The sequence below is a fragment of the Nesoenas mayeri genome, assembly GCF_963082525.1.
Source record: "Nesoenas mayeri genome assembly, chromosome: Z".
NCBI classification, from domain to species: Eukaryota; Metazoa; Chordata; class Aves; order Columbiformes; family Columbidae; genus Nesoenas; species Nesoenas mayeri.
Window position 1 is genome coordinate 8455372 of NC_137542.1, and position 26928 is coordinate 8482299.

The 26928-nt window shown below is 41.8% G+C and overlaps 1 protein-coding gene across 1 annotated transcript in view; it reads left to right on the plus strand.

The window, feature by feature from the left end:
- PLPPR1 (phospholipid phosphatase related 1) overlaps positions 1 to 24631 on the plus strand; it is a gene marked incomplete at both ends in the record, with an annotated part of 67556 nt that extends 42925 nt beyond the window's left edge. Inside the window, 5 exons of the mRNA XM_080361935.1 lie at positions 4345 to 4477; positions 12968 to 13218; positions 20336 to 20512; positions 22494 to 22625; positions 24599 to 24631. Coding sequence (XP_080218061.1) covers positions 4345 to 4477; positions 12968 to 13218; positions 20336 to 20512; positions 22494 to 22625; positions 24599 to 24631 — 726 coding nt within the window. The remainder of the gene's footprint in view (positions 1 to 4344; positions 4478 to 12967; positions 13219 to 20335; positions 20513 to 22493; positions 22626 to 24598) is intronic.
- Positions 24632 to 26928: the final 2297 nt, after the last annotated feature.

Below are 26928 nucleotides of genomic sequence, written 5' to 3' on the forward strand. Positions count from 1 at the left end.
CTCCTGCATCTCTTCTGTGCTCCCTGGCTGATGCTCCCACTTTATCTGTGAGGAACTGCAGCTGAAGTGAAAACTGTCTGTGGCAACTTTCACACAACCCTAGTGTTTGCCAAAAGTGCTAAAAAATAGAAAAATTGTGTTTTCCCGGTGAGAGAGTGAATGAGAGGCAGGAGGGCTGTTGAGATGCATGTGGGACTGCATGGAGGCCATTGGGCCAGACCTGCTGGAGAAGAGGGACGAGCAACTTGACCGAGCTGCGGTGAATCTGTAGTGAGTTTTCACAGGGAGGCGGGGAAAAAAGGAGGTGAGATTGAGGCAGTGTGTCTGGTGGTGAGCCAGTTTACATATAGGAGGACCAGGATTGTGGCACTCTGCGGGCAAAGGAGCTCAGACATGACTAAGGAGGAAGACTTGGGCTACTGGAGGAGAGGTAAGCCATAGCGTGGCGGGGGAGCAAAGCAGGGGTGCACTCTTCAGCTTTGCTGGAGGTTTTGAATTGAGGCACAAGGCTGGGCCCATCCTTGGCTGTCAGCACCATCAATAATTACTTTTCTAAACTGAATATAACTCTTCAGGGTGGCCCTTCACACTCACCCCACTGTGGTTCCTGTAGGAGTGCTGCTCTGGGATCCAACTTGTCTGCAACCTCCTGGTTCCTAGCTGAAGGACTATCATTTACACATCTATCATAGACAAAAGGATGTTTAAGAGGAAAATGGCACAGATGACTTTATCTGTCTCTTTGTTCAGGAAGAGCCAGGAAATAAGTAAAGCATGTGCAGCAGGGGTTTTTGAGAGCTGAATATAAAGGAGCAGGTATTTGATGACACTGCCAGTGATGGAAAGGCAGGACAAAATGAAGAAATTTTCTCAAGGGAAATTTCTCAGGCTGAAACAAGCAAGGAAAAAAGACTGCTGGGTTGGTATTTCTCATTCATACTGGGGCTTTGCAGCATCATTGTAGTACTTTCACCTAATAGTTGTATGAAGGAATGTGAGCAAGAGTGTCCAAGCAATGAAACCTTAGTGTAGTTGACCTGCTATTGCATTCAGGAAACCAAGAACAAAATCAGATCCAGTGGCCCTAGCTTTGCTTCGCTGTTGCCTATCTCACCTCAGACCGCAGACACCTGTGCTTTTAGTCCCCAACTTCCAATGCAATTTTCTTGCCATTTCAACTATCGAACTAAGCTAGTATGATACAATGATTAATTAACCTTGCTTTGTTTTCCCAAACAGAAATAAGTAGTTTGCGTGCCATTTTCTTTTTCCACTCATATCTGTGTATCTGTATTTAGATTCCAGATTTAGAACTGAATTGTACCAGTTCCTGGAGTCTTGATTCTGTTCTGGCAGAAGCTAAGGTGCTTAACAGTGTCAGTGATTGATTTTGAGAGGCCAGCTGGACAGCTTGGCTGGATGTGGCCATTGCTGATGCAGAATCATCAGGTTTTAAATCACAAGAATCAGCAGTTACTGGACTTCAGTAATGCCTGAAGAAAACAAACAAAAGATCAGTTCTTTGATTAAGACCACGTTCAATTTTGCACAGCTAGATTAGCTATCAGAAGTAGTTGCCCAGGCCCCCATTGAATTTTTAGGCAATAGCAAGGCTCACTTTCTAGAGCCCACATTAAACAAGGAAACAAAATCCTCAAATTTAGGTCACTAAATTCAGTGCCAGAGATAGCACTGCAAGAATAGTCCAGTTATGTTGAATCATCTTTATGACCTCACAAATAAAGCATTATTACCATACACCTAAACTCTCTATTAAACCAAAGGTGCTCTTCACTTAAAAAAATCACATTTCAATCTGTTACTCTATATAAAATCTGGGATACGTCTGCTTGAATCGGTGAAATGGAATTGAACAGATTTATAGCCTGGCAAAATTTACTCCTAAGTCTAAGTGGAACTAATCCATCCACACGGGAGTTGCTAGGAGTATTCCAGACAGCTAAGTTTGTAGAAATAAAGGTGGAAATTGAAGAGGGAAAGTATTCAGATAACTTCTGATGGAAAGAAACTTTAAAAACTGATGTATTGTTAAAGGAGGACTATTAATATGTTTTATACCCAAGTCTCTCTTATTTGAAAAGTTTCAGTGTTTTGAAGTCCACTAACCCATGTCTTCACAGAGTAAAATTTCTGCAGGGCATGAGTTGTCTCTCAGTGTGTACATATAGATCCAGGCAGACAGAAAGCCAAAGCATTAATTCAAACTTCTGAACATTATCATAATTCAAATAATAAATGGTTTGAAAAAAATGTGTCACTTTAAAACTGCTTTAGTGCAGATGGCCTTTTTCTTAATTCTCAGCCTCATAGTTAGTGAGCTGAGCTTATTGAACTGCTTGCCAATTCTGTTAAGAGCAGATGGAGTGAAATGGGATAAAGGCAATATTTCAGTGTGGCTCCCATGCACTGGTTCCCACCCCCAGATACGATTATTGACATACGTTTTACAACTCCACATCTCTTGCCATCAGCAGTTAGAATTATAAAGAGCCTGAGCATACTTGGCTTGAATGTCAATAATCAATAAGGATGCTCATCTGGCTTAATAAGGATAAATTGTTGCCCTTGAAACAACATACCATTCCAGCAGTCAAAGTGAACTAAAAGTAGTTTCTTGATATTTACACTAACTCTGGGTGTCTGTGCACATGTGTGTGCGCACGCACTTTTGTTACACATTTCTCCAGTCGTTCCCTAACGCTATAGATTCCTCTTGTGTGTCTTACAATCATGTATTAAATTAATTATTTTGAGTGTTCCGTTTTTAAAAACTCATTTCTTCCCTTGTTTTTTTGGTTGGGTTTTTTTTTTTTTTATTATTTATTTTTCCCTAAGGACTTTCATGACAAACTCTATCTTTCTAAAAAGCTCCCAGTTTCCACTTCTGAAGCCTGCTGACAAAACACAATAGGTGGGATTTTCAGATGTGCACACTGTGAGTGAACCATTGCTGCCTGTAAAGCCTGTGATCAAATTTTGTCCAGCTTTAGCAAGTGCAGATAGACCTCTCTGCAACAGAGTTAAATTAATTCTGAGTGCAAAGGAAATCGTGATCCTACTCCTATGGGAAGCAGTTATCATTTTTATAGAGATCATGAATGTTCTGATCACAAAAATGTACGTAATACATGAGCACAGATAACATAAAGATCAATGGATCCCTGAAGACCTCCATTTCCATGTTTTAATGAATAAAGCAGGGCATTCAGTAAATCAGACAGGCCAGAAGTCATCCTCTGGCCATCAGACTAGCTGGCATGTGCAAACGGTAGCCAAATGGCTAAATTTCTTCTATGTAAATAGCAGTGGCTGCATATGGCTTTCCTTGTGGGACTTGTCCCAGGCATTTTCCGAGACACTGTTGTCACCAGGACAGGCTGTGGCAGGGACCATACCATCGGGGTGACCAGCCATTGTGGACCCCTGCCCTGTCACTTTTTACTTTGTTAATACAAATATATTCATCGTGAATTTTGACTGACCTCCCCAAAGGTTTTGTGAGTTCAGATCGATTTCCATTGCTGGGATGTCCTTAATTTCTTTTCAAAGCTGACAGGGGCTCTGTAACCTGTATCTGGCAGACTTAAATGAATATAAGTTTGAGAAGGTTTGGAGGCTTCAGAAGCATCCAATATTGCTGAAGCTTGCTGGTAAAATGCTGGGGTGCAAGTCTACAGAACTACTTTTCACTTCCTGGACGGACAGAAGTCTTCCATCTGTGAAGTCTATACCGTCAGTAAATTTTAAATGCTAATAGCAAGACATGACAAATTCCATGCCAATTGCTATAAGAATGGGAGCTTCTGTGATCCATAGTAATCATAAGCTCATGCTGTATCCCAGGAATTAGTATAAGAAGGCCTAATATTTGCTGTGTCTTGCCACTGAGTGCAAGAATGACAGATCCTTCTCTTGGCTGGGAGTTGGGCCTATGTCAGTTCATCCCAAGTCAATAACTGTGGCCTTGCTGTGGATGTGCAGCATCCCAAAGACCCACTGCTGTGTAGTACTGTTTCCCTGAAAATGAGACCTTCCCCAAAAATAAGCCCCAGCATGATTTTTCAGGATTTTTGATGATGCTCTAAATATAAGCACTGCTCCAAAATAAGCTCTAGTTGCAATTAATAAAAAAAGTCAATTTAAATAGTGTCCAGGCAACTATACACGTAAAAAAGTATGCATCTTTTGGAGCAAAAGTTAATATAAGACCCTGTCTTATTTTCAGGGAAACGGGGTAGGTTCTGTGGGCTGGAACCAGACACCCTTGTTTTAATGTTTGCTTATGTCATTTTTAACCTTCTGTTTCTTTCCCTTTCCTGGCAGATTTTTATTGGTGAGATATCCATGTATTTCATAAAGTCAACCCGAGAAACCCTAATTGTTCAAGAGAAAACAATATTGACTGGAGAGTGCTGTTACCTGAACCCACTACTTCGAAGAATAATACGTTTTATAGGTAAGTGTCCTTAAGCACTGCAAGTTTAGTCCCTGTTTGCACCAAAACAGAACAAAACATCCAAATAATCTACACCACAAAATTAATTAAGCTGTGAAATCTTTGCAGGCGTCTTCCACCTTAGAGGGATAGTCCCCCTCGGGATTTGCAAGGTAATGTTGAAAATGTGCCATATCATGCTGTCTGGAGCTGGTTGATACCCTATTCCGCTGAGCTTAATGCTTCTTCTGGACTGTTCAAGAAAGGTTATGCCAATCAAGTCCTTATATGAATAATTCCATCATTGCTATTCTGTGTAAGCTACCCATTTTACTTACAAATTGGTCCTCACCAGCCCATCTCTTTGGCATTTTTCTTTTCAGCTCTAATTTTAACATCCATAGCTCTGCCACATAATGTTCAGCTGAGCACACTGTAAATAAGCCCAGAGCCCACTTCAAAATAACATTCTTATTTTTATTGTATTAATTTTTGTTAGAGATTTTGTTTAGTTAATTACTGAGAAGGGAGTGAAGAAGTTCTGTCACTAAACCATTTGGAGGTTGCTTTGTACGGTACTTGCAAACTGCTATGCCTTTTTCACAGTGTTGATAAGGGGAAAAAATGTCTACGAGACCTTCCTGAGGGGTCTGTCCTGTGGTTCTTTTGGAGCAGGAAGAAGAACAGCATTGCAGGTTGTGTTTCTGCTGTGACACTGACAAAGTTGTCCTCTAAACACTTCCTAATTCACAGCCATTTACAGCTGCTTAAACAGCATCCCTCTGTGTATAAAGATAAGGAGGGCTATTTGCTCACTTACTACTTGCTTGTAGCAGCAGAGTAAGAAGAGGGCAGCTCTGAACTGCACATTTAAGGGGCTCTGGCTTCCCTCCTTCTTGTTCATAGAATCGTAGAATGGTTTAGTTTGGAAGAGACCTTCAAAGCTCATCCAGTCCAACCCCTGCCATGAGCAGGGACATCTTCACCAGATCAGGTCGCTCAGAGCCCCGTCCAGCCTGGGCTGGGATGTCTCCAGGGATGGTTCATCCACCACCTCTCTGGCCAACCTGGGCCAGTGTTTCACCACCTTTATTGCAAAAAATTTCTTCCTCATGTCTGGCCTGAATCTCCCCTCTTCTAGTTTAAAACCATTACCGCTTGTCCTGTCATAACAGGCCCTGCCGAATAGTCTGTCCTCATCTTTCTCATAGGCCCCTTTTAAGTACTGAAGTAAGGTCCCCAGAGCCTTCTCCAGGCGGAACACCCCAACTCCCTCAGCCTGTCCTCCCAGCAGAGCTGTTCCAGCCTCTGATCGTCTTGGTGGCTCCTCTGGCCCCTCTCCAACAGGTCCATGTGTGTCCTGTACTGAGGGCTCCAGAGCTGGACACAGTAATTCAGGTGAACTTCATGAACTTCTTGAGAAGTTTCAAGTTCATACACGGGATGGAATGGCTTGTCTCACTGCTGGCATGCTGCAGTGGTAAATATAGCTTGCCACTGCCCAGGAGGAGCTTTGCCGACAAAGTACCACAGCACCTCCATCCCTGTATACTCTTAGAGGTAAAAGCATCCTTGCATAACAGCATCTTACAGAGAGATGGGTCTGAATTCACAGTCTGAGTTAAAAGATGAAACAGAACAAAGAGCTGAAAATACCTGGATCGCTTCTTTCCATCACTGCTGAATTTTTGAGCTTCATCTGGAACAAAAACATCTGCTGTGACTGTGACAAGGGTTGTATCACTTCCATGGAGCACAGCCCTGGCTGCAGGGAAGGGTACTTACTCAGGGCATGGAGTTGAAAGACTTATCCTATGTTAAGGTTTTCAGCAGCAGCAAATATGTGCTGCAAAGGAAGAAGAGCCATTGTTTTCTTTCTCCTTCTCTCTCTGTGCCTCCTGTTTTATGCATGGAAGTTTGGAAGGGGAATGTTTTTTTACCCACTCTCGCACCTGGGGGTGGAGACAAAGCACCTGCGGTCATTACTCAGATCTAGCCTGTGTGCTGCTCATCAAAACAAAAGACGTGGGAATGTAGTTTGAAGTAAAATACCCTTGAACCTCAGATAACCTCTAGGATATATTGACAGATAGTAAACTGCCATTAGGAGAGAAGCAGGGTACCAGAGTCCACCGGGCCACTCAGGGATGTTTGACTGTTCCAGCACGTTCAGCATGTTGCAAAGTCCTGATCAAATATTCTTGCCTGCGGGGTCAGCACTAAAAGAGCTTATACTGTGGTGGTTAAGCACTTGCTCTGTATGTTTTCTTAGAGCTAGCTTTATTCCTAACCGTTCATCTATTGTTTCTCTTCTGATGGAGGAGAAGGGGATAACGATGATATAGTGGACTCTCAGAGAGTAGCAGATATGAACCCTGCTAGAGAAATCAATCTTGGCTTTGCAGCTATATCTGTTTTCCCGAGAAAAATGAAGTTAATGTTATTAGAAATGGCTTAAAGTGTTCATTTTATCTCAAACTACACTGATCGTTTGCTTGTTTTCTTCCAAACATTTTCCTTGCCTCTGCAGTAAAATGAAAGAAGTAGAGTTCTTTGAAATAATTTATGAAAGGAACTAAAAATAATCACACATTTTTCATTGACATTCCACCTGCATTTTGAAAACATGACATGGACTAAGCAGCTGTAGCCTGTGCTGCATGATCAGGGAAGTTACCTCTGCTTATTCCAGAAAGCAACTACCTGGATGCTTGGCTCTGGGTAGACTACCAGCTTGCTCATCAACGGATTTCCCAGTGTGCTTTTTCTCTTGCTAAACTTTTTCTTTTGCTAATCCTCTTTTGAGGATTACTGCTCCCAAATTTTAGAAAAGCAAAGAGGCTTCTTGTCCCTCCCTGACTCTGTAACAAGAATTGCTGGAAAGAGTTGGAGTTTTAAGAACAGTAGCTTAAATGTGCTTTCCACAAAACAAACAGTTGTAGATTGAACATTCATTGAACATTCACTTAGATTTTGTAAGGAGAAAGAAGCAAAAAGGGAAACTCCAGGCAATCTTTTGGTGGTGTGAAATACAAGCACCTTTGTCGTATTATCTCCATGCGATCTTTTGGTATTTGGTTGGGGTATCTGTTTGCTGGACATGAGCTTTTTCCCCTCTTGGTTTTTCTTCATGTATACAAAGTGAAGCACTTTTTCACACTTTGGTAGTGGTGCAAAGAATTAAGCAAAACCAAAACCCTTCAACTTCTTTTGGATATTGGCAAAGCCCCGTATTTCTTTTCCTTGATTTTTCTTATCTTGCCTACTATGCTCTCTGCTCTTTGTTTTCCTCGAGCCCTAAGCCCTAAGTCTAAGATTCTCCCCTTGTGAGTTTAGTGAGGACCTTGAATGGTGAGGTTTGTCTTAAATCCCTCCCTGGTTCTTTGTCCACAGGAAGCAGAACTTCAATTTCTTCTTGCTTCCTGACCCAGTCATGTATTCTCCACATTGGTAGATATTAGCTTTTGTGGCGAAGGGCTGCCTCTCAACTTGTATGTCAAGTCCTTTACTGCAGCCTAGGTAGGTGAAGCCTGCTATGTTCCCTGTATTTAGAAAATCAATTCCTTTATCAGTGAGAAAAAGCTGGCTTAGCTTGGAAACATCTGACTTTGATATATGTTGCATTTTTTCCATCTTCCTCTTTACCTTTTATAGCTGCTTCCACAGACATTTATTTTGAAGATTTTCAGGTCAAAGAGGTGGTGTGCAATTGCTTTGAAGCAGCTTTTTCTGTGTAAAATATTGGTGCTGCACTGCTATTTTTCAGTCACATCATCTCTCTTCCCTCCTTTCCCCACCCCTCCTAGCAGTTTTATTACAAATTTTTGATGGCAAAATTTGCCATTTACATGCTGGACCTTTGAGAAACCTGAGGAGGAAAATAGTTGTTTCTTGGGCCTCTTGCCTCCTCTCCCTGTTTCCCAACTTCAGTACACACAGCCTTTTGTGTTTTTATTCACCCTTTCTTGTGTTAATTTCCCATTCAGTATTTGTTAACATCTTGCCATCTTGCATTTGCTTCCGCGTTCTCGTTTACCATTTGCACTGCAAATAGAGGTTATAAATTATTTTAGCACTATTTAGTGAATAGTTTCAGTCAAGGATTTAGTCTGTTTGTATATAGCTGCTATCAGGACCCCAGGATCATGGATTCAGACCTCCCTGATTCAGTTTGGCAGGGTGACTAAGGTGTGTGTTGTGTTTCATTTTATTGTATTAGTTTTTTAAATCCATGTGATTAAGTTGTATACCTGCAAAGCCTTGATAACGTGCAAGTAGCCTCTCTCCAGTTCATATATTAAGAAATGCAATGTGCTTCATGAATTTGTTACCAGTGGCTTTTACTTTGGAACTGCATAATTTGCAGTTAACAAATGGCGCAGATCAGCTTCTGCTGACAGCTTAATTTAAAGCATGGCGACACCTCACAGTGGGCAGCTAAATAATGAAATTAGGGCTTTATTTCAGCAAATTAAGGATCTAGTTCAGCAAATAAAGCTTTACAAGATTTATACACACAATGCGTTTATTGTAATAGGATAGATATACCCCAGAGCTCTCATGTCAGTCCCCTAGACAGCTGCAGGACGCAGTTTGCCTGACCTTATCCTTCTGTCTGCCTTGGATCTGAAGTTCACTGTGAAACAATGCACGTTTTGTTATTAACTGCCTGCCATTCAGCAGGGCTCAAGCTATTTTTGTGTGTGCTGCCTCTAAGCTAAACTGCAGCAGCAGCTTATACTACTGTATGTCTTCCTCCTTTCACAGAAGAACCTCCTTAATGAGAAACAAGTCACTGTGTTGGGGACAAATCAGATGTTACTGTTCTCTTTTATGCCAGACTCTGAGCTGGCTGTTGTCTAGATGAAAATTAACAGTTGTGAAGCAGCGAGGAAGAAGGAAATCCCGTGTGTCCTTAGGGAGGAGTCCTGAGCCTCCGGAGTACTTTTGCACTGGGAACTGAATTTCTTCTTGCATGCTCAGAGCCCATGGCTTCCTTCTAAGTCTTCATGGAACAGTATTTGGGCAGGACGCTCACAGGTGAAACAGGCAGACATAAGAGGCAGTAGATACCTAAATTAGTGGGCTTTGTGGGGTCTTCACTGGAAGATCAAAGCCAGTCCTGGGTTTGCTCAGAAGCAGCTTGCTTCTGAGCCTTTTCCTGATTCCATGGCAACAGACAATAAATTTCCCTGCAACCCCCACTCTTAAGTTGTAAAATGGATTAATGATACAGAACTCCTTTAAAAACACCCCCTAAGATATAATGATGAAGGATGGTTTTGCAGAGTCTGAGTCACAGGACTACAGATGTGTGGCTTTATTGGATGCACAGGATCCACAGAGCAAAACCTTCAGAGATGGGCTGAGGTTCTGCATTTCCATAGACCCATGAGTCCTTCCAATGGCTTCCTCTGTTGAAACTCTAATATTTAAAAAACACAGGAGTGGGAAAGGGATTGAGGGAGTATGAGTGTGCATGTGTAATATGAACATTTTCCAAGCAAAATACGTTGAGTGTGATGTATTCAGATAATTGACTGGGCACTGGGAGAGAGAGTAGTGCCTAAATAAATGCACTTGGTAGAAGACACGGTATGTTACCAAAGAACACAGCTCCTGATGTCTCAGGAGCTCTTCAGTGCATTGTTTCTTTTGTCGCTGTACTTAAAGGTTTCATGGTTTTTCTTTAATAAATCCTTCTACCTCCTCATTCTCATTTTCACCCATTGGCTTCTCACCTCTTTCTTCCTGATGTCTTTTCAGCTGCTCTTCTACAACTGCCATGGTTTTTTGTTTGGTTTTATGTTGTTTTTTTTTGTTTCAAATCAGTGGGATTTTAAATGTGTATAATAGAGAGAGTTTCCATGGAGGCAACAAGCAGCTGCAGTCACTGATGTTAGAGAGATTCAGAGCGGAAGAGAGCTTGAGTATGAGTTGCAGGGAGAAATCAGGGCTGTACTAAGGCTACAGTGAGTGAGGAGAGCTGGTTTCTTCTTCAGGGCAGATGTCTCTGTTAGCAAAAGCAATAGACAGAGCTGGAGGTGGCAACACTGATGAGCAGTGATGAACAGGGAGCTTGGTATCAGAAAGACTATTAGAGGAGCATGTGAGTGAGGGCCCAGAAATTACAGCTTTGTGCTTGGAGGACTTTTTGGCAGCAATTTAGGGAAAGGTGTAAGTGGAGAAATTAAAACTGAAGCATTCAAAATTGAAGCTGCTGAAGGTCTAGATTCTTCTGCCAAGGCAAGTGTTAGTTCAGGTGAGACAGAGCTGGAAAGATTTAAGGTTCATGTTGTCTGTCCACAGCATTTTTGAACGGGACTTGCCTTGTTTGTTCTTTTTTTGGTTTGACCATTTAGTTTGTCTGAGGTCTTTCTCACTGGAGGTAAAGATACGTTCAAATCTGATCCTCCGTTCCTTCTTCTTGAACTCTGGGGCAGCTAAAGAGAGTAGCAAGGGAGTGTAGCCTACCCTCTCTCTCTGGCCTAAATTAGTCTCTCTCCCAGTTACATTCTGTGTAAGTAGTTTCCATTCTAGCCTCTTCTTTCTGGCTTCTCCTGACACACAGAAATACATCTGAGAGCCAGGACAGGGACAAAAGGTCAGGAAGCCTCTTCAGAAACAGCTTCTGCTCCTTCTTTAGTCTCTGTGCGGCCAGACTGTGTGACACGTGTGGCTGAGGGGAAGCAGTGGCTTTACATCAACAAAATTAACCTTTGTCAATCCTTTCTGCTAGTAACCAGCTGTGGAGGATGTAAGGTCTTCTCCCCATGTTGCTTGCACTGTTTGCATCTTTCCTCACCACATGCCAAGTTCAGGACTAAAGTTCACTCCCATGTTTTCTAGGCCAGAGTGAGCACAGTGAGATAAAGCGCTTGCTCCTTAGCAGGATGGCATCACCTCCCCTTACACCTGAGCATCGAAGTCTGGAAGAGGTACATGTTCTCCCATTCTCTCTCTGTGGCATTATGTCACAGACTTCATCTTTGTGACCCTGAAGAGCTAGGGCTGGTTGCTCTTTCCATGCAGCCTTTCAGCAGCAATTTGTCTGCCTGCAAAAACCTGGCAATCACGTCACTGCGCTCTCGTGCTTTGGGCAGTTAGCTTAGCTGCTGTAGGACATTGAACAAATCCATTGAACAGATGGATTCCTGAGGTATAAAAACCATCGGGGGACTCTCCATCACTACCCAGGTTCACTGGTGTTACAGCTTTTAAATGAATTGCAACCAACGCAGTCTCAAAGTCTCCAGGGAGTAAATGATGTGTAATTAGTCTGCAAGGGTTAAATTCATGCTAGCTGAATTCATTGGTGCACATAGCTATGATTTTTGTAAGGCACAGTTTGGCAGAACTGCAAGAGGGGAATTACAGCGATCAATATGCATCACAGCCCGCATTATAAAGGTTCCAGCCATGGCTTGTTCTGCTGCTCTGCGGAGTACTGCAGCCTTCAGCAGCTGAGCCTGGGCCAGCACTTTCAGTGCTACCGGATATTGAGAAAATGAGAATATTGAAACTTTTTTTTTTGAGAAAAATACTGGACCAGCTTGGTATCTATGAACTGCTTAGAGATTGAAACAACTGTGTGGAGCTTTTTCTGAAACACCTTGGTGTATGACTTGTGCTTATGTCACCGTCTTCACAGCCAGTAGAAGCTCCTCACCTACATTAGCCATTGCACAACCAAGCTCAAATGGAAAATACGGTAGGAATCTTTTCAGCCTAGTGAAACAGCAAGTTTCACCAGAGATTAATTTTGTTTTATATACAGCTCTTTGGCCAAATTCTTAAACTTTTTTGGCGCTGTTTTCTGTAAATGGGCATTTTTTTGATGCAAATCATAGGGAATGCAGTGATGACTGTTACTCAGCCCTTTGCAATGCTTGAAATGTAACAGCCAGGCAAATACTGCAGCCTGGCCCATGGTCTTTATAACATAAGTTGTCCTTTTTTCACTTAAGACAAACCAATTCCCTCTTCAGTAAAAAGGGACATAACTTACTTTTTTTTTTTCTTTCATGTGAAGATAAATGCAGTATTTTATATCAGCACTACACTGCTCTTTCAGGTTCAGAGTAATTATTATTACCATTTTTTTGGCCCAGATGTGGTAAAAATAGATAAAGATTTTTAACAACTTGGGTGCAAGACACTTGACCGCAGGCTGTGAGCCTTTGTCATGGTGGAAACTTTACAGGTGCAGAGTTTTCAGTGGAGACTGTAGCTCACATTCTGTTCAGAGCTTGAACTTACAAGAGTACCTGAGCACATGCTTATCTTTTTCAGCCTGTTTCTGAGTCCTTCCAGAGTGCACCTTCCAGAGTTAAGCATGTGGTCTTCTGTGTCATGTCTTTGATGCAGGACTCTGCTGGAGTCAGCAGGGGCTTTTTCTGGGTAACGATTGTGGGGTTTCATCCCTTACCTCTCATTATGTTGCTTCCTTTCAGGTAACAAAATTATTTTAAGCCTATTTGAATAATTATTGTTTTTAACCTTTCCCCACAGGAGTGTTTGCATTTGGACTTTTTGCCACTGACATATTTGTAAACGCGGGCCAGGTTGTGACTGGGAACTTGGCTCCCTACTTCCTGACTGTGTGTAAACCCAACTACACTGGAAACGACTGTCGGGCCCACCACGAGTTCATAAACAACGGTAACATCTGCACTGGGGATGTGGCAGTGATTGAGAAGGCAAGGAGGTCCTTTCCATCCAAACATGCTGCTTTGAGCATTTACTCAGCTTTATATGCCACGGTGAGTGCCAGGGATGTTTGCAGACTTGTATAAGAGGTTTCTTTATGTGCCTCTAGGTGGGATCTTTTTTTTTACAATGGGTTTTTGAAGAACAAGAGGGTTGTTTTGGGGAGGGCTTTCTTCTTTATCTGTAGAGGAAAGTCCTCTTCTCTCTCTGTTTTACCATTCCTGGTACAAGCAGATCAAATGCTCACTGTGTTTGAGGCACTGTGTGATGTGGAGACATGTGGTCCTGATCGTGAATTTGCTGCTGATTTTCTCAGAAGCCTTTGAGTATGCATTCAACCTCTTCTTCTGCCTGCCCCTGTCTCATGAACATTAAAAGGAAGTTGATGCTTAGATGGCTCCTGGATCACTACCATTTCTTTTGTTCACATGCCATGCGGTGTTCAACATTTAAAAAGTAAACTGTGCCATTTCAGTGGGAGGCTGCACTAGGCTGGGTTTTCCTCCCCTTGTTTAGGACCTGAATTGTCCATGCAAGTTAGGTTGTAATAAAAGTCAGGGCCAGAGTTTTGTTGTTATCATAAAGAAGTGGACCCCACTTGACATCTTGACAAACTGACAGACACTGCTATACTGTCAGGAAGGAAATTGTCCCATTTTAAAAGTCTAGTGAAACAGATTGGCTGCTTCTTTGTATTCACTGGCTCTGTAATGTTTGAAAATTGATGCAAGAAGCTTACTCACAAGCAGAAAATCATAGTGGTTTTGCCATTAAGATCCAAGGACTTAACCTGATTCTTGTCTCAAAATGGCTTCAATAGGTCATTTTTCCCCCGATAGCTTGACTCAAATGAGTGGCAGAGTCTGTCTGTACATCATCAGGGGTTGAGAAAAGCCTTGAACTTATTAATGACTGGGTGTTTACTGAATATTTTACCCTGATCTTGGTAGCAGATTAATAAAACATCACATTATTACTATAAAATGAAGAGACCACCCACTGCTGTTTCAATATCCATCTGTTTGCACTGAATATTGTATGAAAAATGATGGAGAATATAAATCGGTGACTCCTTTGATAAGGATTTGTTGGGAAGTGTTTGGAAAGCTCATAACATTTTGCATGCATTACTTCTGAACAATAAGCAACCATGGGTGAAATACAGTTCCCAATAAACTCAACGTTACTGTAGCAGCTGTTTTCATCATAATAAACTCTTAGATGGAAGATCTAGGATCACGCTTGGTCCTGGTTCTGCCCTAAGCTATTTACATCCTTTCATGGGCTTTGCCTGCCCAACCTCCCTTGTTTCCTCAGAAGACAAGTCTTCTACAAACAGGCTGATTTTTACAACTGAAGAGTAATTATGCTTTTCCTTCCTGAGCTTAAGTCCCAAGTAGTTCAGCATTTCTGAGTCGTGGTCTTTCAAGAGTACCTGCACAGGGCCTGCACTTCTCCCTGCACAGGGAGATACCACGTGCCACCAGGACATGGAGTTATTTCTGAGCTTTGAGGTCATAAAAGTCTGCCCTTAAGGCATCTCAGCCCACAGTCCAATTTTAGCCCAGTTCTCTGCCTGAAGACAGTTTCTAACACTGAAGATGTTGTCACTTGTCTTTTCCCTGTCTGTCAGCTGGGATTAACATGAGCATCATACAAGAAATGCAGAGTACAAATCTGGCTTTGTTTAATAATTGCACTGTGTGCAATTTTTTGAGAAGTGTCTTGCTGATTCTGTAATGATAATGTGTGCTGCTGAACATAAAACATGGTGGATTTGGTTAGCAATAGCTGTGTTTTGCATCAAGCTAAAGATTTGATCCATGGAGCAAGAAAAACAAAACCAGTTGAACATGAGGATGCAGGAGACTAGATTCAGCACTGACATTGTCTTTCATCAAATAAATGTCTATTGAGATCTGGGAGTCTCCTCCCACCACTGAACCTCAATTGTCTCCTGCAGATGTCTCTATACTGATTGGTTCATTAGTGATTGGTTTGGCTTTGTGGTTTTGGTCTTGTTTTGGTTTTTTAATATTGGTTTTAGATTTAGTCAACTAGGCTTTTTCTTGTCACCTGCCAAAGAAGCTGAGGAGAACCCAACGCATAATTTTTGTGATCTCTGCAGGCAGAATTGTATCTTGTATGCCTCAAGTATGGGAAAGAGGAAACAGCTGGCCGCCCTGCCTCTCATATTTACACAAAAATTAGAATATAGCATCTAATTAATTTTTATTAGTGTCCCAGAAGTATGGCAGGAAGAGATTGCAGCCACTGTACAAACTACACACTGCTGTACAGTTAGAAATAACATGCTTCTAAGTCCATTTCCCAAGGGAGAATTATAGGCTAGAAAGACTCCTTAATTTATTAAAATTTATAGCAAAACCCCCAAACCAGATGATGTGTTGCATATGGGTTGTCCCAGTTACATCGTCTTTGAACAACTGTTACTTCATACACTTCTGAGAAAGGTCATGGAAGAGACAGTGACAAAGGTGTCTAACAGATTGTAGTGTTGAACCAGAACATGAAAAATTAAAGTATTTCACCAGCACAACTGGAGGACCTCCTATTGTAGAGAAGAGGCAGATATCTTTGGTGATCCTCAGTTTGCCTCTGGAGTGAAAGCAAGAATTGTGTTACTATTGTGACAGGGGCTCTATGGTTGAAAGATACAACTAATCACTTACATTGACCATTTAGTTATGTTTTTAGGATACTTCAGCTAAGTTTTTGCCTTGCAGCATCCACAAGTATTTCTGTCACCTCCATCTGTCTGGGAGACTCACACTGGATCATGACCTGGCATCCGTTGTTTATGCCTGGGTGTGTTGCTTCTTGACTAGATTAGAGCGATGCTTTATACCTGGGCAACAGCAGACAACACTACAGCAAATTCCTTCTGCAAACCAGGTCACTGTAACCACACCAACAATTTCTTCCATTTCTGCAGTAACACCTACCAGACTAATCAGTGAAATTCAAGGCCTTGGCACTTCAGGCAGCTGCACTGAGCATCCAGGAGACTGCATTGTGTTCTGCAGTACACATCGTTGTCAAAGGCTCTGCTTCTCTCTTATTGTCAGATCTCTGTGGTGAAGGAAAAGATGGTCTGTAAAGCTCATAGGACACGGAATTTTCAAGTATTGGTACAAAATTGTGAACTTTCCAATGAAAATAAACTATCACAAATCTCCCTACTTCCTGCTGAAGCATACATATAACATACACTCTAAATATATATGAGCATATATTTGCATATATGTATGTGTATGTCTTAAATTTGAAAACAAAAAAGCCTCCTTGACTCTCTGTGCTTTTTTCTGTCCGAAAAAGATGGGAGAGGAATTATACACAGGATGAACGCTACTATCACACATTGCACATTGCTAAACACACTGCTTGTATGTAGTGATAAGAGCACAGCAAAGAAGCTGAATAGATAATTTATATAGTTAAATCATGTGTAGTTTATTTTTTATATGATTTATGCTATTGACATCTTTTTATATTCACTTCCTCGCTTCTCTCCCACCCATCAAGTAACTGGTTTTGACATTTAGAATTTTGTAAATAAATTACTCTATAAATAGCATTGTCGGAAATTTTCAGAAGCACCTGCTGTGGGTAGGAAATCAAATGTAAGTAACTTTCACTGAGAGTTTGGGCTTTTAAACAAGGCTTGGAAAACATGCTCTAGGCGAAAGGGTAAACACATCGTGAGAATCTTAAAAAATACCTTGGCTTTAGGGAGCAGGACAAGAAAGATCCAACTGCAGTGAGCGGGAAGTCTGAGCAGAATGGAGAAGCTCTCCCAGTTATTTCTGAGCTCAGTGCGTGATTTATGGGTGAGCTGAGGCGTACCTTCTGGGAAAACAGTTTGTCTTGTTTCAAACCGTCCTTGTGAGGGTTTAACAGATTTCCCTTGACAATCTGTTCACATGGTTAATTACCCTCATTGCTAAAAATGTTCTCTTTACTACAAGTTTACATTTTGCTGCTGAGATGGGGGAAACTTCAAACACATGAGATACTTCCCATCTGTAATAAGGAGAACTCTCCCATGTGGTTAACCCAGAGATCCAGTTTCACGTCCTACCTGTAAGAAAATAGGCACGTGTGGGTTGTTCTCTGTCACTGGGGTTTGCAGCTGTCGCAGCAGGAATGTCTTGTTCCTTCAAAGAGGTGCTGCTTTTTCTTTGGATGCTGCAAACTGCAGTAGTGCTTCAGTGGGTAATAGGAAAGCAATCCAGATCCCTATTGCTTGTTTGGGTTGGCTTCTGCTAAGATAAATCCATAGGCTTAAAGGATGGGCAGTAGTTATTCACACAGTGCACGGCCCTTTGGTTTTATTCTTTCCTATTGTTTCCAAAGAACCTGAATGTGTTTTGGTGATAGTCAGGTGCGGGTCAACCTACCAGCAAAGGCTGGGACGAGATTGCCACCTAGTGCTGAGTTCCCAGCTATCATCTCAAGGCATGTGCTGCAGTCAGGTGTTTGGTTGGAAAAACAGAGCAAGCAGCAACCCCTCGAGTAGCTCTGTCCCATTCCTGGTTTAAGAAGGACAAGGAATTACTGGAGGGTGTCCAGTGGTGGGCTACAAAGATGATCAGTGGTCTGGAGCACTTTTCTTATGAGGAGAGACTGGGAGAGCTGGGTCTGTTCAGCCTGGAGTAGAGAAGGCCAAGAAGCGATCTCATCAATGTTTATAAATATCTCAAGGATGCATGTCAAGAGGATGGGGCTAAACTCTAGTCAGTGATACCCAGCGATAGGATGAGGGGCAACGGGCACAGACTGAAGCACAGGATGTTCCGTCTAAACATGAGGAGAAACTTCTTTACTTTGAGGGTGCCAGAGCCCTGGAACAGGCTGCCCAGAGAGCCTGTGGACTCTCCTTCTCTGGAGACATTCAAACCCACCTGGACACATTCCTGTGTGACCTGCTCTGGTGAACCTGCCTTAGCAGGTGGGTTGGACTGGATGATCTCCAGAGGTCCCTTCCAACCTCAACCATTCTGTGATTCTGTATTATACACTATAATGTTCCAGTTCATAAACTGAATTCACCTTCAAATAATGTGCTCAGCAGCACATTTCAGGCCAGAAGACTTTCCCAGGCAGACATCTGTCAAATTCAGCTGTTAGAGAAGTCTAGTACTGCAGTTTCTTGCCAAGTAAAAGTATAATTTTGCCTATGTACAGGCCCAAAGGCACACAGATCTGCTTTCTGCTGGTCAGTTTCTCTGGCCTGTCTGTTTTCTTTCCAAGAGGTGGTTGCTGCATCCCTTCCCTTCTTCTAGAGTTACGTATTGCCATGGGTTTAGGGCTGACATTTTTAACACCAGCTGGTGAGGGGAAGCCAGCAGTAGGAACATTTAATGACCCAGTCAGGGAGAAGTGAAAAGAAAGAATAAAAAGTACACACAATACAGCAGAATAGAGGAATATAAAAAACTCAGTGAAGAGAGTGACCTTAAGAATGGATATAATTTGTTTCTTGATCCCCAACTTTGTGCCAAACTGTAGCGACCTCTGTATACCTGCCTCGTGAAGAAAAAGACATTAAAACGCAGTAAAATAATTGCCCACAGCTGCCAAATAGATCATGAAGCGCAAAGCAGGCTGTGCTGGTGGTTGCCATCGGAAGCACCAAGCCAAGTGTCCACAGCATCCTTCAGCACAGGCGCAGGACAATCCTGCGGCAGCTTCACCCCAGCTGAGCCACTGTGGTCCTGGCCAGAGACGGGCAGCGATAGCCAGAGCGGTGTCCTGTGACAGGAGAACAGCCCCTGGGTCTCCACAGCCCTGCAGAGCCCGCTCCGGTTTCAGTGCCGCTCAGCAGTGCCCTTCCCCAGCCGTGCAGTGATCCTAGAAAAAGACGCGGTCTGTGACCTGCGGACAGCACAACCGGAGATCCCACTTGTGGCGTTACTGCGGATTTGATTGAAACAATACGGATCTTCTGTAGAGTCTTTTGTGCACAAGAATAACAAAACCATATTTCTAGTTCTGATAACTTTAAAAAGGTCAAGAACGGGAATATTTTCAGCTTTGGTGATTTTACTGTTGTTACAACAAGAGAACATATTTTTTATTTATGTATAAAATGGCATCTTTTGATATTAAACATTAGAAGAGACTCTTCCACGGTTTGTAATCTTTCCCTTTCCCAGCAGAAAAGGTGTTTATACTTTCACTAGGTCTGTTCTACACTATGAATCAGGTTCATTTACCAGCTGATTGGTCATGAAGTTTTCAAATGCATCTTCCTGATTTCGTTTCATGTATGGGAGGCAGTATATCATCCGGAGACATTTCTGGCAAATGTGTTTGACTTACTTGCTTTGCTTATCAAACCCTTGGAAATCACACAGGCATCCCTATTTCCTGGCTGAAAAAGGATTTTAATGAATTGTTTTGCCATCAGGCTTGGTTTGCTTGATCTTTGTCATTTTGTGGCTCTGGAATTAACAACTGGCTGCTAATTGTGACCCACATGATTTTGCTCTAAAATACAAACTGCCAAAAAACTTGTGGGGTTCATGAAAAAAAAAAATACTCAGAACACAGTGAAACTTCATGCTCTGGAACTGCATTTCCAGAATCAAATTTGTTTTGAAAGAAATCTCTCTCATTCTGTGCTTCATTTCATCTTGAAAAGAAAATATCTAGAATGGTTTCTCTTAATGTTCTCTTAAACTTAACATCACTTGGGAAACTGGAGCAGATAGTTCATATGGATGCTCAGCTCCATCATGTGCACGTTACAGTTTCTGCAGGAATATAAACATAATGTTTTTATTTCCTTTGCAAACATATGGTCGTGTACATTCTGAGTGCATGTTTGTGGGCATATGAGCAAGTACTTGCACAAGTTAGGAAGTCAGCAAAAGCGAGTCTGTAGATGGCAGCTCAGAAATAGTCCAGCATGTCAGTGCAGTTGATGGGATATTTGACATCTGGAAACATCATTTAACAGTCTATGCTTTGTTCTCTTAACAGTATTCTCTGAATCACATTAAACCTATTCCTCCATTTCCCAGTGATTTTTTTTAATGAATCATGGAGTTTGTCACATCCTTGGTGATTTAGGATTTCTCTGGGTGGAAAAATTTGCATTTCTGGCAGAACCACTTTTCATTTTTGGTTTGCCCTTTGTTTCAGATGTACATCACAAGCACAATTAAAACAAAGAGCAGCAGGCTAGCCAAACCTGTGCTGTGCCTGGGTACCCTGTGTGCTGCCTTCCTCACTGGCCTAAATCGAGTTTCCGAGTATCGAAACCACTGTTCGGACGTGATTGCAGGCTTCATCCTGGGGAGTGCTGTAGCCTTGTTTCTGGTAAGCCCATCAGTCCTTCTTCATTTCTTTGGAAAATACCTCAGTTAAAAATATATGAAAAATTACTATTCTCTTGTGGCCTATTGCTGATGATTAATCCAGTTGCTAAGAAGTAATTCTAGGCCCACCCAATTAAAAGTATCATCAGAGAAAATCCTAATATGAAATCAGGTTGATACAAATAAGTCTGATGTGATGATATTTGTGCATTGTATATATTTCAAGATTATTTTAATTACATGTTCTTACTTGACCTGTCCTGGAAAATACTGTAAAGATAGTATAGATTTCAACTAATGTCGAAAGAGGAGTGTGCTTGAGACATCTTCTCTGACACCCTTGAGCTGCAAAACCCTGCTGTCTGCATGGTATCTGGCAAAAATGCAGGATACAGGGTGCTGTCTGGAGCTCTCAGCAGTGGTCCTGGTGCTCCATTTTTTTTAAGACATTGAAAGAAGTGCAATAGAAAGGAAGGTCAGGACAAACTCTCCGGGAGACAAAACTACCTCCTTTTGCAGCATTTGGAGTTGAGCTGAAACTGTTCGCCATCTCACAGGATAATCAAATGTATTATTTAAACTGTATCAGAATACCATAGAATCTAGAAACGGCATCTCTCTGGACTTCAAATGTTACTTGCTTGGCTGTTCACTGTGGTTTAAATGTTTTCTTTGGTAAGAGATCTCTTACTGAGGGTTTATCCACAAAGCAAGCAGTCAAGGTGATTCTCACTATTACCAAGAAATGTGCCTGGTTCCATGTAATCAAAATATGCTTCAAAACTATTCACTGCATGGCAACAGACACTTCATCCCTATTATTAGGAAGGATTAAGTTTCAAAATCCCTTAAATCTAGATTGTCCTGTCACTGATTGTTTTTTTATTCTGTAGTAAAAAAACCCCAACCAAACAGAAAAAACAGCCTTCCCATATCATTTATTCCTGTGTTCTCTTTAAATAAAAACATGTCTGCAACCTCTGACCTGAATCTCCTTGGCTTTAATGTAAGTAATGTAAGTAATTTGTCTGATTCCCTTTGGGAAAGGCAGCTTAAATCTAGCTCTTGCAATATAAGAAGCAGTCACCCCATGTATCTGGTCAGGACAATCTGTGCTCCCAGTACCTGTTTCTAGCAGTGACAACCTGCTCCCAGACACATTTTGGCCCTGCAGAACCTTCTGCCACCCTCCAGGTGTCTGGAGCCCAGTTGCAGAGTGCTGGAAGGGGCCTCCCTGGAGCTTGGAGGGGAGTGCGGTGAGATTGCCGCTGCCAGCACAAGACTCACCGAGGCTGAAGCCTGCTCAGGTCTAACGAGCAGCAAAGAGGAAGAGCCAGCAAGGAGCTGGCTGCAGGAATGGCTCCGACAGCAGATGTTTCAGCTCCTGTATGTCTTTTTTTTCCCAGTGTTCCCAAGCCCCAAACTGCTATGTGTGTTTGCTCTCATTAGCATCACCATCTGGGTGCAGTAAGTCTGGTCATGCACAAGAGGCAGGCTTGTAGGATAAACACCGTAGCAGTTGTGTTGGAAGAATGGAGGAAGGGTGCTAAATGAGCCTGATGTCATCCAGATGGGAGGTAGACTCAGCCATCCAGTGAGCCTTTTTCACTGTTCAGAAATGACAGTCAGAGTCTGAAGGGAATATCTGGCCAACAAAATGCATCATTGAGGTCGTCTATGGTTCTGTGATGATAAAGCAGGCACAAGAGTCTCTGCTGTATAAAACATAAAAAGGCTGAGAATGGTTTATCACCTCAGATTAGAGGCCAGATGAGCCCATTTACTAAGGTAGTCCACCACACCCAGCAATGTCAATAAATGAACTGTAACCCAAGGCCGAGCTAGATGATGCCTTGAACCAAAACCCACGTTTAGTTCTTCGCAAAAACTGGCAGGTGTGACACCCCTGATGGCAATTCCTGTGACTTTTTCCTGCGGACAGAACATGCTGACCTCACTTTTTTTTTCCCTGCATTACACAGGGGATATGTGTTGTCCATAACTTTAAAGGCACTCATGGAGCTCCTTCTAAACCGAAGCCTGAAGACCCACGAGGAATGCCACTAATGGCTTTTCCAAGAGTGGAAAGCCCTTTGGAGACATTGAGTGCACAGGTACTGTAAATCCTCTCACCCAGACCATCACCAAGCACATTTTCAGTTATGGCAGAGGAAAAACTAGTTGTATACATTAACTGCCCAGGGAGCTGGTTTTATTTCTAACATCAAGCCCATTGAACAGAGTGAATTTGCATCAGGGTAGAGTTTGTTTTAAGGCATTTATCCCTTAAACTACCAAATACTATAGATCTTCTGCCCCTTTGCACATCCAGAGCTAATGCAGTAGGATTTCACATGCCTCTGTGTATCATTTGTGATAACAAACTTTTGCTTAGAAAAACAGAGAACTGAGAGACAACTGATGATAATTCTATCTAATTACACCTCGGAATGCTTTGAGGATGTCTTAAGGATTTACTCTAACATTTGTAATCCTGTGGATAAGCTATGCTGTCCAGAAAAATAGTAAAGAGATTAGTTTTTTAAACTTATTACTGTTCAGCATCTTCTATAAGAAGAAATCATATACTCTTTTCTGTCTCTAAGTCATCAGAAGAGAACAGCATTCTTTCAAGTTTGCGAGAAAATAGGTTAGCAGGAGCATCATCATGGATAGTGTTTCTGTTAAACTACTAGCTTCAAACGGCTTATGTTAGCATAACTGAATCATACCCAGTTATTTCAGAACAGACAAGCACATGGCACCTGCCAAGAATTTCTGACAACAAGGACCAACTGTAGTTTATCAGTTATCTGAAGTGCCCTGGTGTAATTTTATTGGTTCTTCAAACTGTACTTCCTATATCAGATGGCCTGTCGTTCCTGTGTGCAGGCTGTGTGGCAGGATCAATAGTAACATTTGTTAAACTCTTTGACAAATAAACCAAAAATAAGAATTAAAAAAAGTGTAAAAGACACTGTTCCTAATGGCTAGAGATACTTTGCTTAATTGAAAGGTCACTTTTGATTAGGCAAAGATTTGCTGGAGAACTTTTGATTAAATCTGCAGAACTGTTCTCTTGGTGGCTTTGCAGTCCCAAACCTTAAGTGCTACTTATATACCTGCATTGCATCATATATGACAAAATGTCTGAACAGATGAAAATATTCATAGACTAGAAGAAAAAATTCATCTGGTCACCTATTTATAGCTTTTGGACTGTGAAGTGCAGGTAGGGGCTAGGCCTTAACTGTTGATGTCTACTGAAAACAAGATAATTTTGTATGATTCGGAGTGTCAGTCTCTCAATGACCATACATCTACCATCTAGAGCTACACTGGGAAAAAAGTGAGCCAACTCTGAAGCTATTATAAACAAGTCCTTGGGAATGGCTGCTCATTACTGTTTCTTTGGATATAGGAGGTGCATTTTCCTTCTCCGAGCAGATTGCTGCATCCATTCCCACTCTTGTTTTGCCTTGCACCCACACAAACCCTGCAGATGCAGCATGATCCAAGGTTGACTCAATACTGCCACTAAAGTCCTGGACATTGGTGTCTAAGAAGGTTAAATCAACTCTGTTTCCAGCTAAAGAGGACTGCCGTGTTGCCGTGTGTCTGTGGCTGCATGTGTTTTGGCATAATGAGCCCACCTCTGTATGGTTTTAAGCTCTCTTATGTTCCCTGGGACCAAACGGTGTGGGGTTTGCAGGCAAACATCACTTGAAGCCAAGCCGCGGTCTTCTAGGCTCTCCCTGAGGACAGACCCACTGTGTTAGTTATGTGACTGTACTGACACATCCCCCTGGACAGGATCCAGTCCTGTTTGAAAGTCTCTATTGAAGAAATGGTGTCTTGTTTTTCAAGGCTGTTCCCGGGGTGTTCAGAGCACAGAAGGAGGGCTTGAATTCAGCATTTCCCACAGTGAGCTCAGATTAGACAGCAGCCACATTTGCAGTAAAAGCCCTGCATTAGCTGAGCAGCAGATTTTATTAGTGAAGGTTTTTCTCATTTGTTTTACACTCTGGGATATGCAAATGCCAAAATGTATACAAATGTTCATGTGTTTGCCTTTTCCTCTTTGCAGAATCACTCTGCCTCTATGACTGAAGTAACCTGAGATGGAAGACTGGCAACAGAAGCTATTTTTTATTACTCTCCAGTACAATACTCCAAGACACACAGTTACTAAATGTCTAACTGTGATGACCAGTATTATGTTATGTCTAGTTAGAGGCTAATGTTTTGTACCTTTTTTGTATGAGGAAGTGATGTAGCTTGCCCTGATTTTTTGTCAGCTTTAATATTATTATGCCAGAATTTAAAAGCAAAATGGAAAAAAAACAAAAAAACCTTTTCTTGTTTAAAGTGTGCACTGAGGAACTACATCTATGGAATTGTTGATGTTGTTATGTGATATTTGTACACAATTTTTTTTTCATTTTTGAATTTATATATCTTGAAAAAAATCACTTTTACCTTTTCTTACCATAAGAAGTGCTTCTACCAGTGAGTCAGATTCTGATCTGAGTAAGCATGGATCTGAAGTAATTGCTTATATTTAACTCAGATTAAAATAACGGTGATCAGGAATCTAACCCAAATGATACTGTCAACACATAATAAACATCCATCCTTGATTCAGTGAACTACTTAAGCGTTCCTTAGCATTATGGACTTCAGCTAGCTGTCCAGTTTCCAACCTACTTGGCAGACTTGAAGTACTGATACATCCTTAAGCATCTCACTGAATCAAAGCCTGATTGTTCTGGTGTGGGTGATAGTGCTAGTTATTGAAGAATAACTAAAACAACGTACTCAGTCTGCAATATAGACAGACTGGACACGAGAATTTATAGTAGTAGCTGATAGCATGTGAACTGACTATATCATCTCCCTAGATCTCCGTTCCTCCCTGAGGCCCAGCTAAAGCTCCCAGTGAAACCTGGCTTCAGGAATTGACTATGGGGATATACAGCCACCACTGTGGAGCTGCGCCTGGGCTTTAAGTGTTTCATAACTTCATCATAGATTTGTGGGGTAACTAGTAACATTTGTGCAAAGGAAATGTGACACCACTTCTTCAGTGGCGTGGCATTACTTGGCATTCACATTGGTGTAACCAAGAAGCCAGTTTTGCCCTGATAGTGTGGTTTTCACTAAGGGGCTTTGGCAAGTGAAAAAAACAAAACAAAACAAAACAACCCACACAACAACAACACCAAAACCTAAAAAAACTGACACAGTCTGTAGTAGCAGACTGCATTTTTGTAAATTCTGCCATACAGAATTTATATCAAAACTGCTGTTTTATGATTTAACAAGTTGTTTAAGAAAAAAAAAAGACAAATAAGTGTGGGGCGGGGGGGGAAGAAAACAAGGAGCCCATTTACAAAGGCTACAACTGGGGCAAAGGCTTCATTACATGACTTTTCACTATTTCTAAGATTTTCCTGCATCTCATTCTTCTAGCATGGTGATAACTGCTGTGTGTCTCCTTTAAAGAATGGAGCCTCTGTTTGTCCTTTTACTGGAATGTTTACCTCACATTTCCATGTTGTTTTTTCTTGGCTTTTTTTTGTATATTTTTTTCCAAAACAGATGAAAAAAAAAATTATCAAAAAACCAAAACATGTAGCCTGGTCTTTGTCATTTGCCTGTGACACAAAAAAAAATCTGTGATGTCCATTTGTGTCTGGTCTTGCGGTGTTTCCTTCAGGTTGGTATTTTCTTCTGAGTCCACCGATGTCTGCATCAGCTTTAGGAATATAAGCAACAGACTTGGGCCATGTGGGCTTTCTGTGACCATCAGGAACCATCAGTAGTGTTGTTGGTCCTGCACTACAACTTTGATAAAAATTCCACAGGGAAAAATTGCTGAATAAATTTGGCTGTGGAACCCATCCTTGCTCCGCTGTGTTAGGAGAATAGTTACATGTTAGCAAAACTTATCAGCAATGAATATTCATTCAATATGCTCAGTCAGCAGCGCGTAAGTCCACTCATAATGCAAAGGGTTAGGAGGGGGTTTAATTCTAAGATAAAAACTTTATATTCTGTAGCCTGATTTTTGCAGCTGTGGTCCCTGGGAATGTGTTCCTCCCAATTTACCACAGTGTCAATCTTGCTTTCATGGTCAATAGCTTCCACAGAATCAGTAGTGATGTTGTGCCTCTCTGCTTATCCTCCAGCACCATGGTGCGGGCAGTTTTTTGTGAAGGAGGTAGATGTGGGTTAGAGATTCTTCCTCATCTTCCAGGTTGAAAAAGGATTTGAATCTCAGTTTTCCACTTCCTGAGGGACTGATTTATCCTTGCAGTTATAGTGCAGCGTGGTGAGAGGCATCTCTCTCAACTTTGAAATAAGCAAGTGAGCCCCATTCTCTTCTCTTGACATGGTATGTAAGGACGCCAAGAC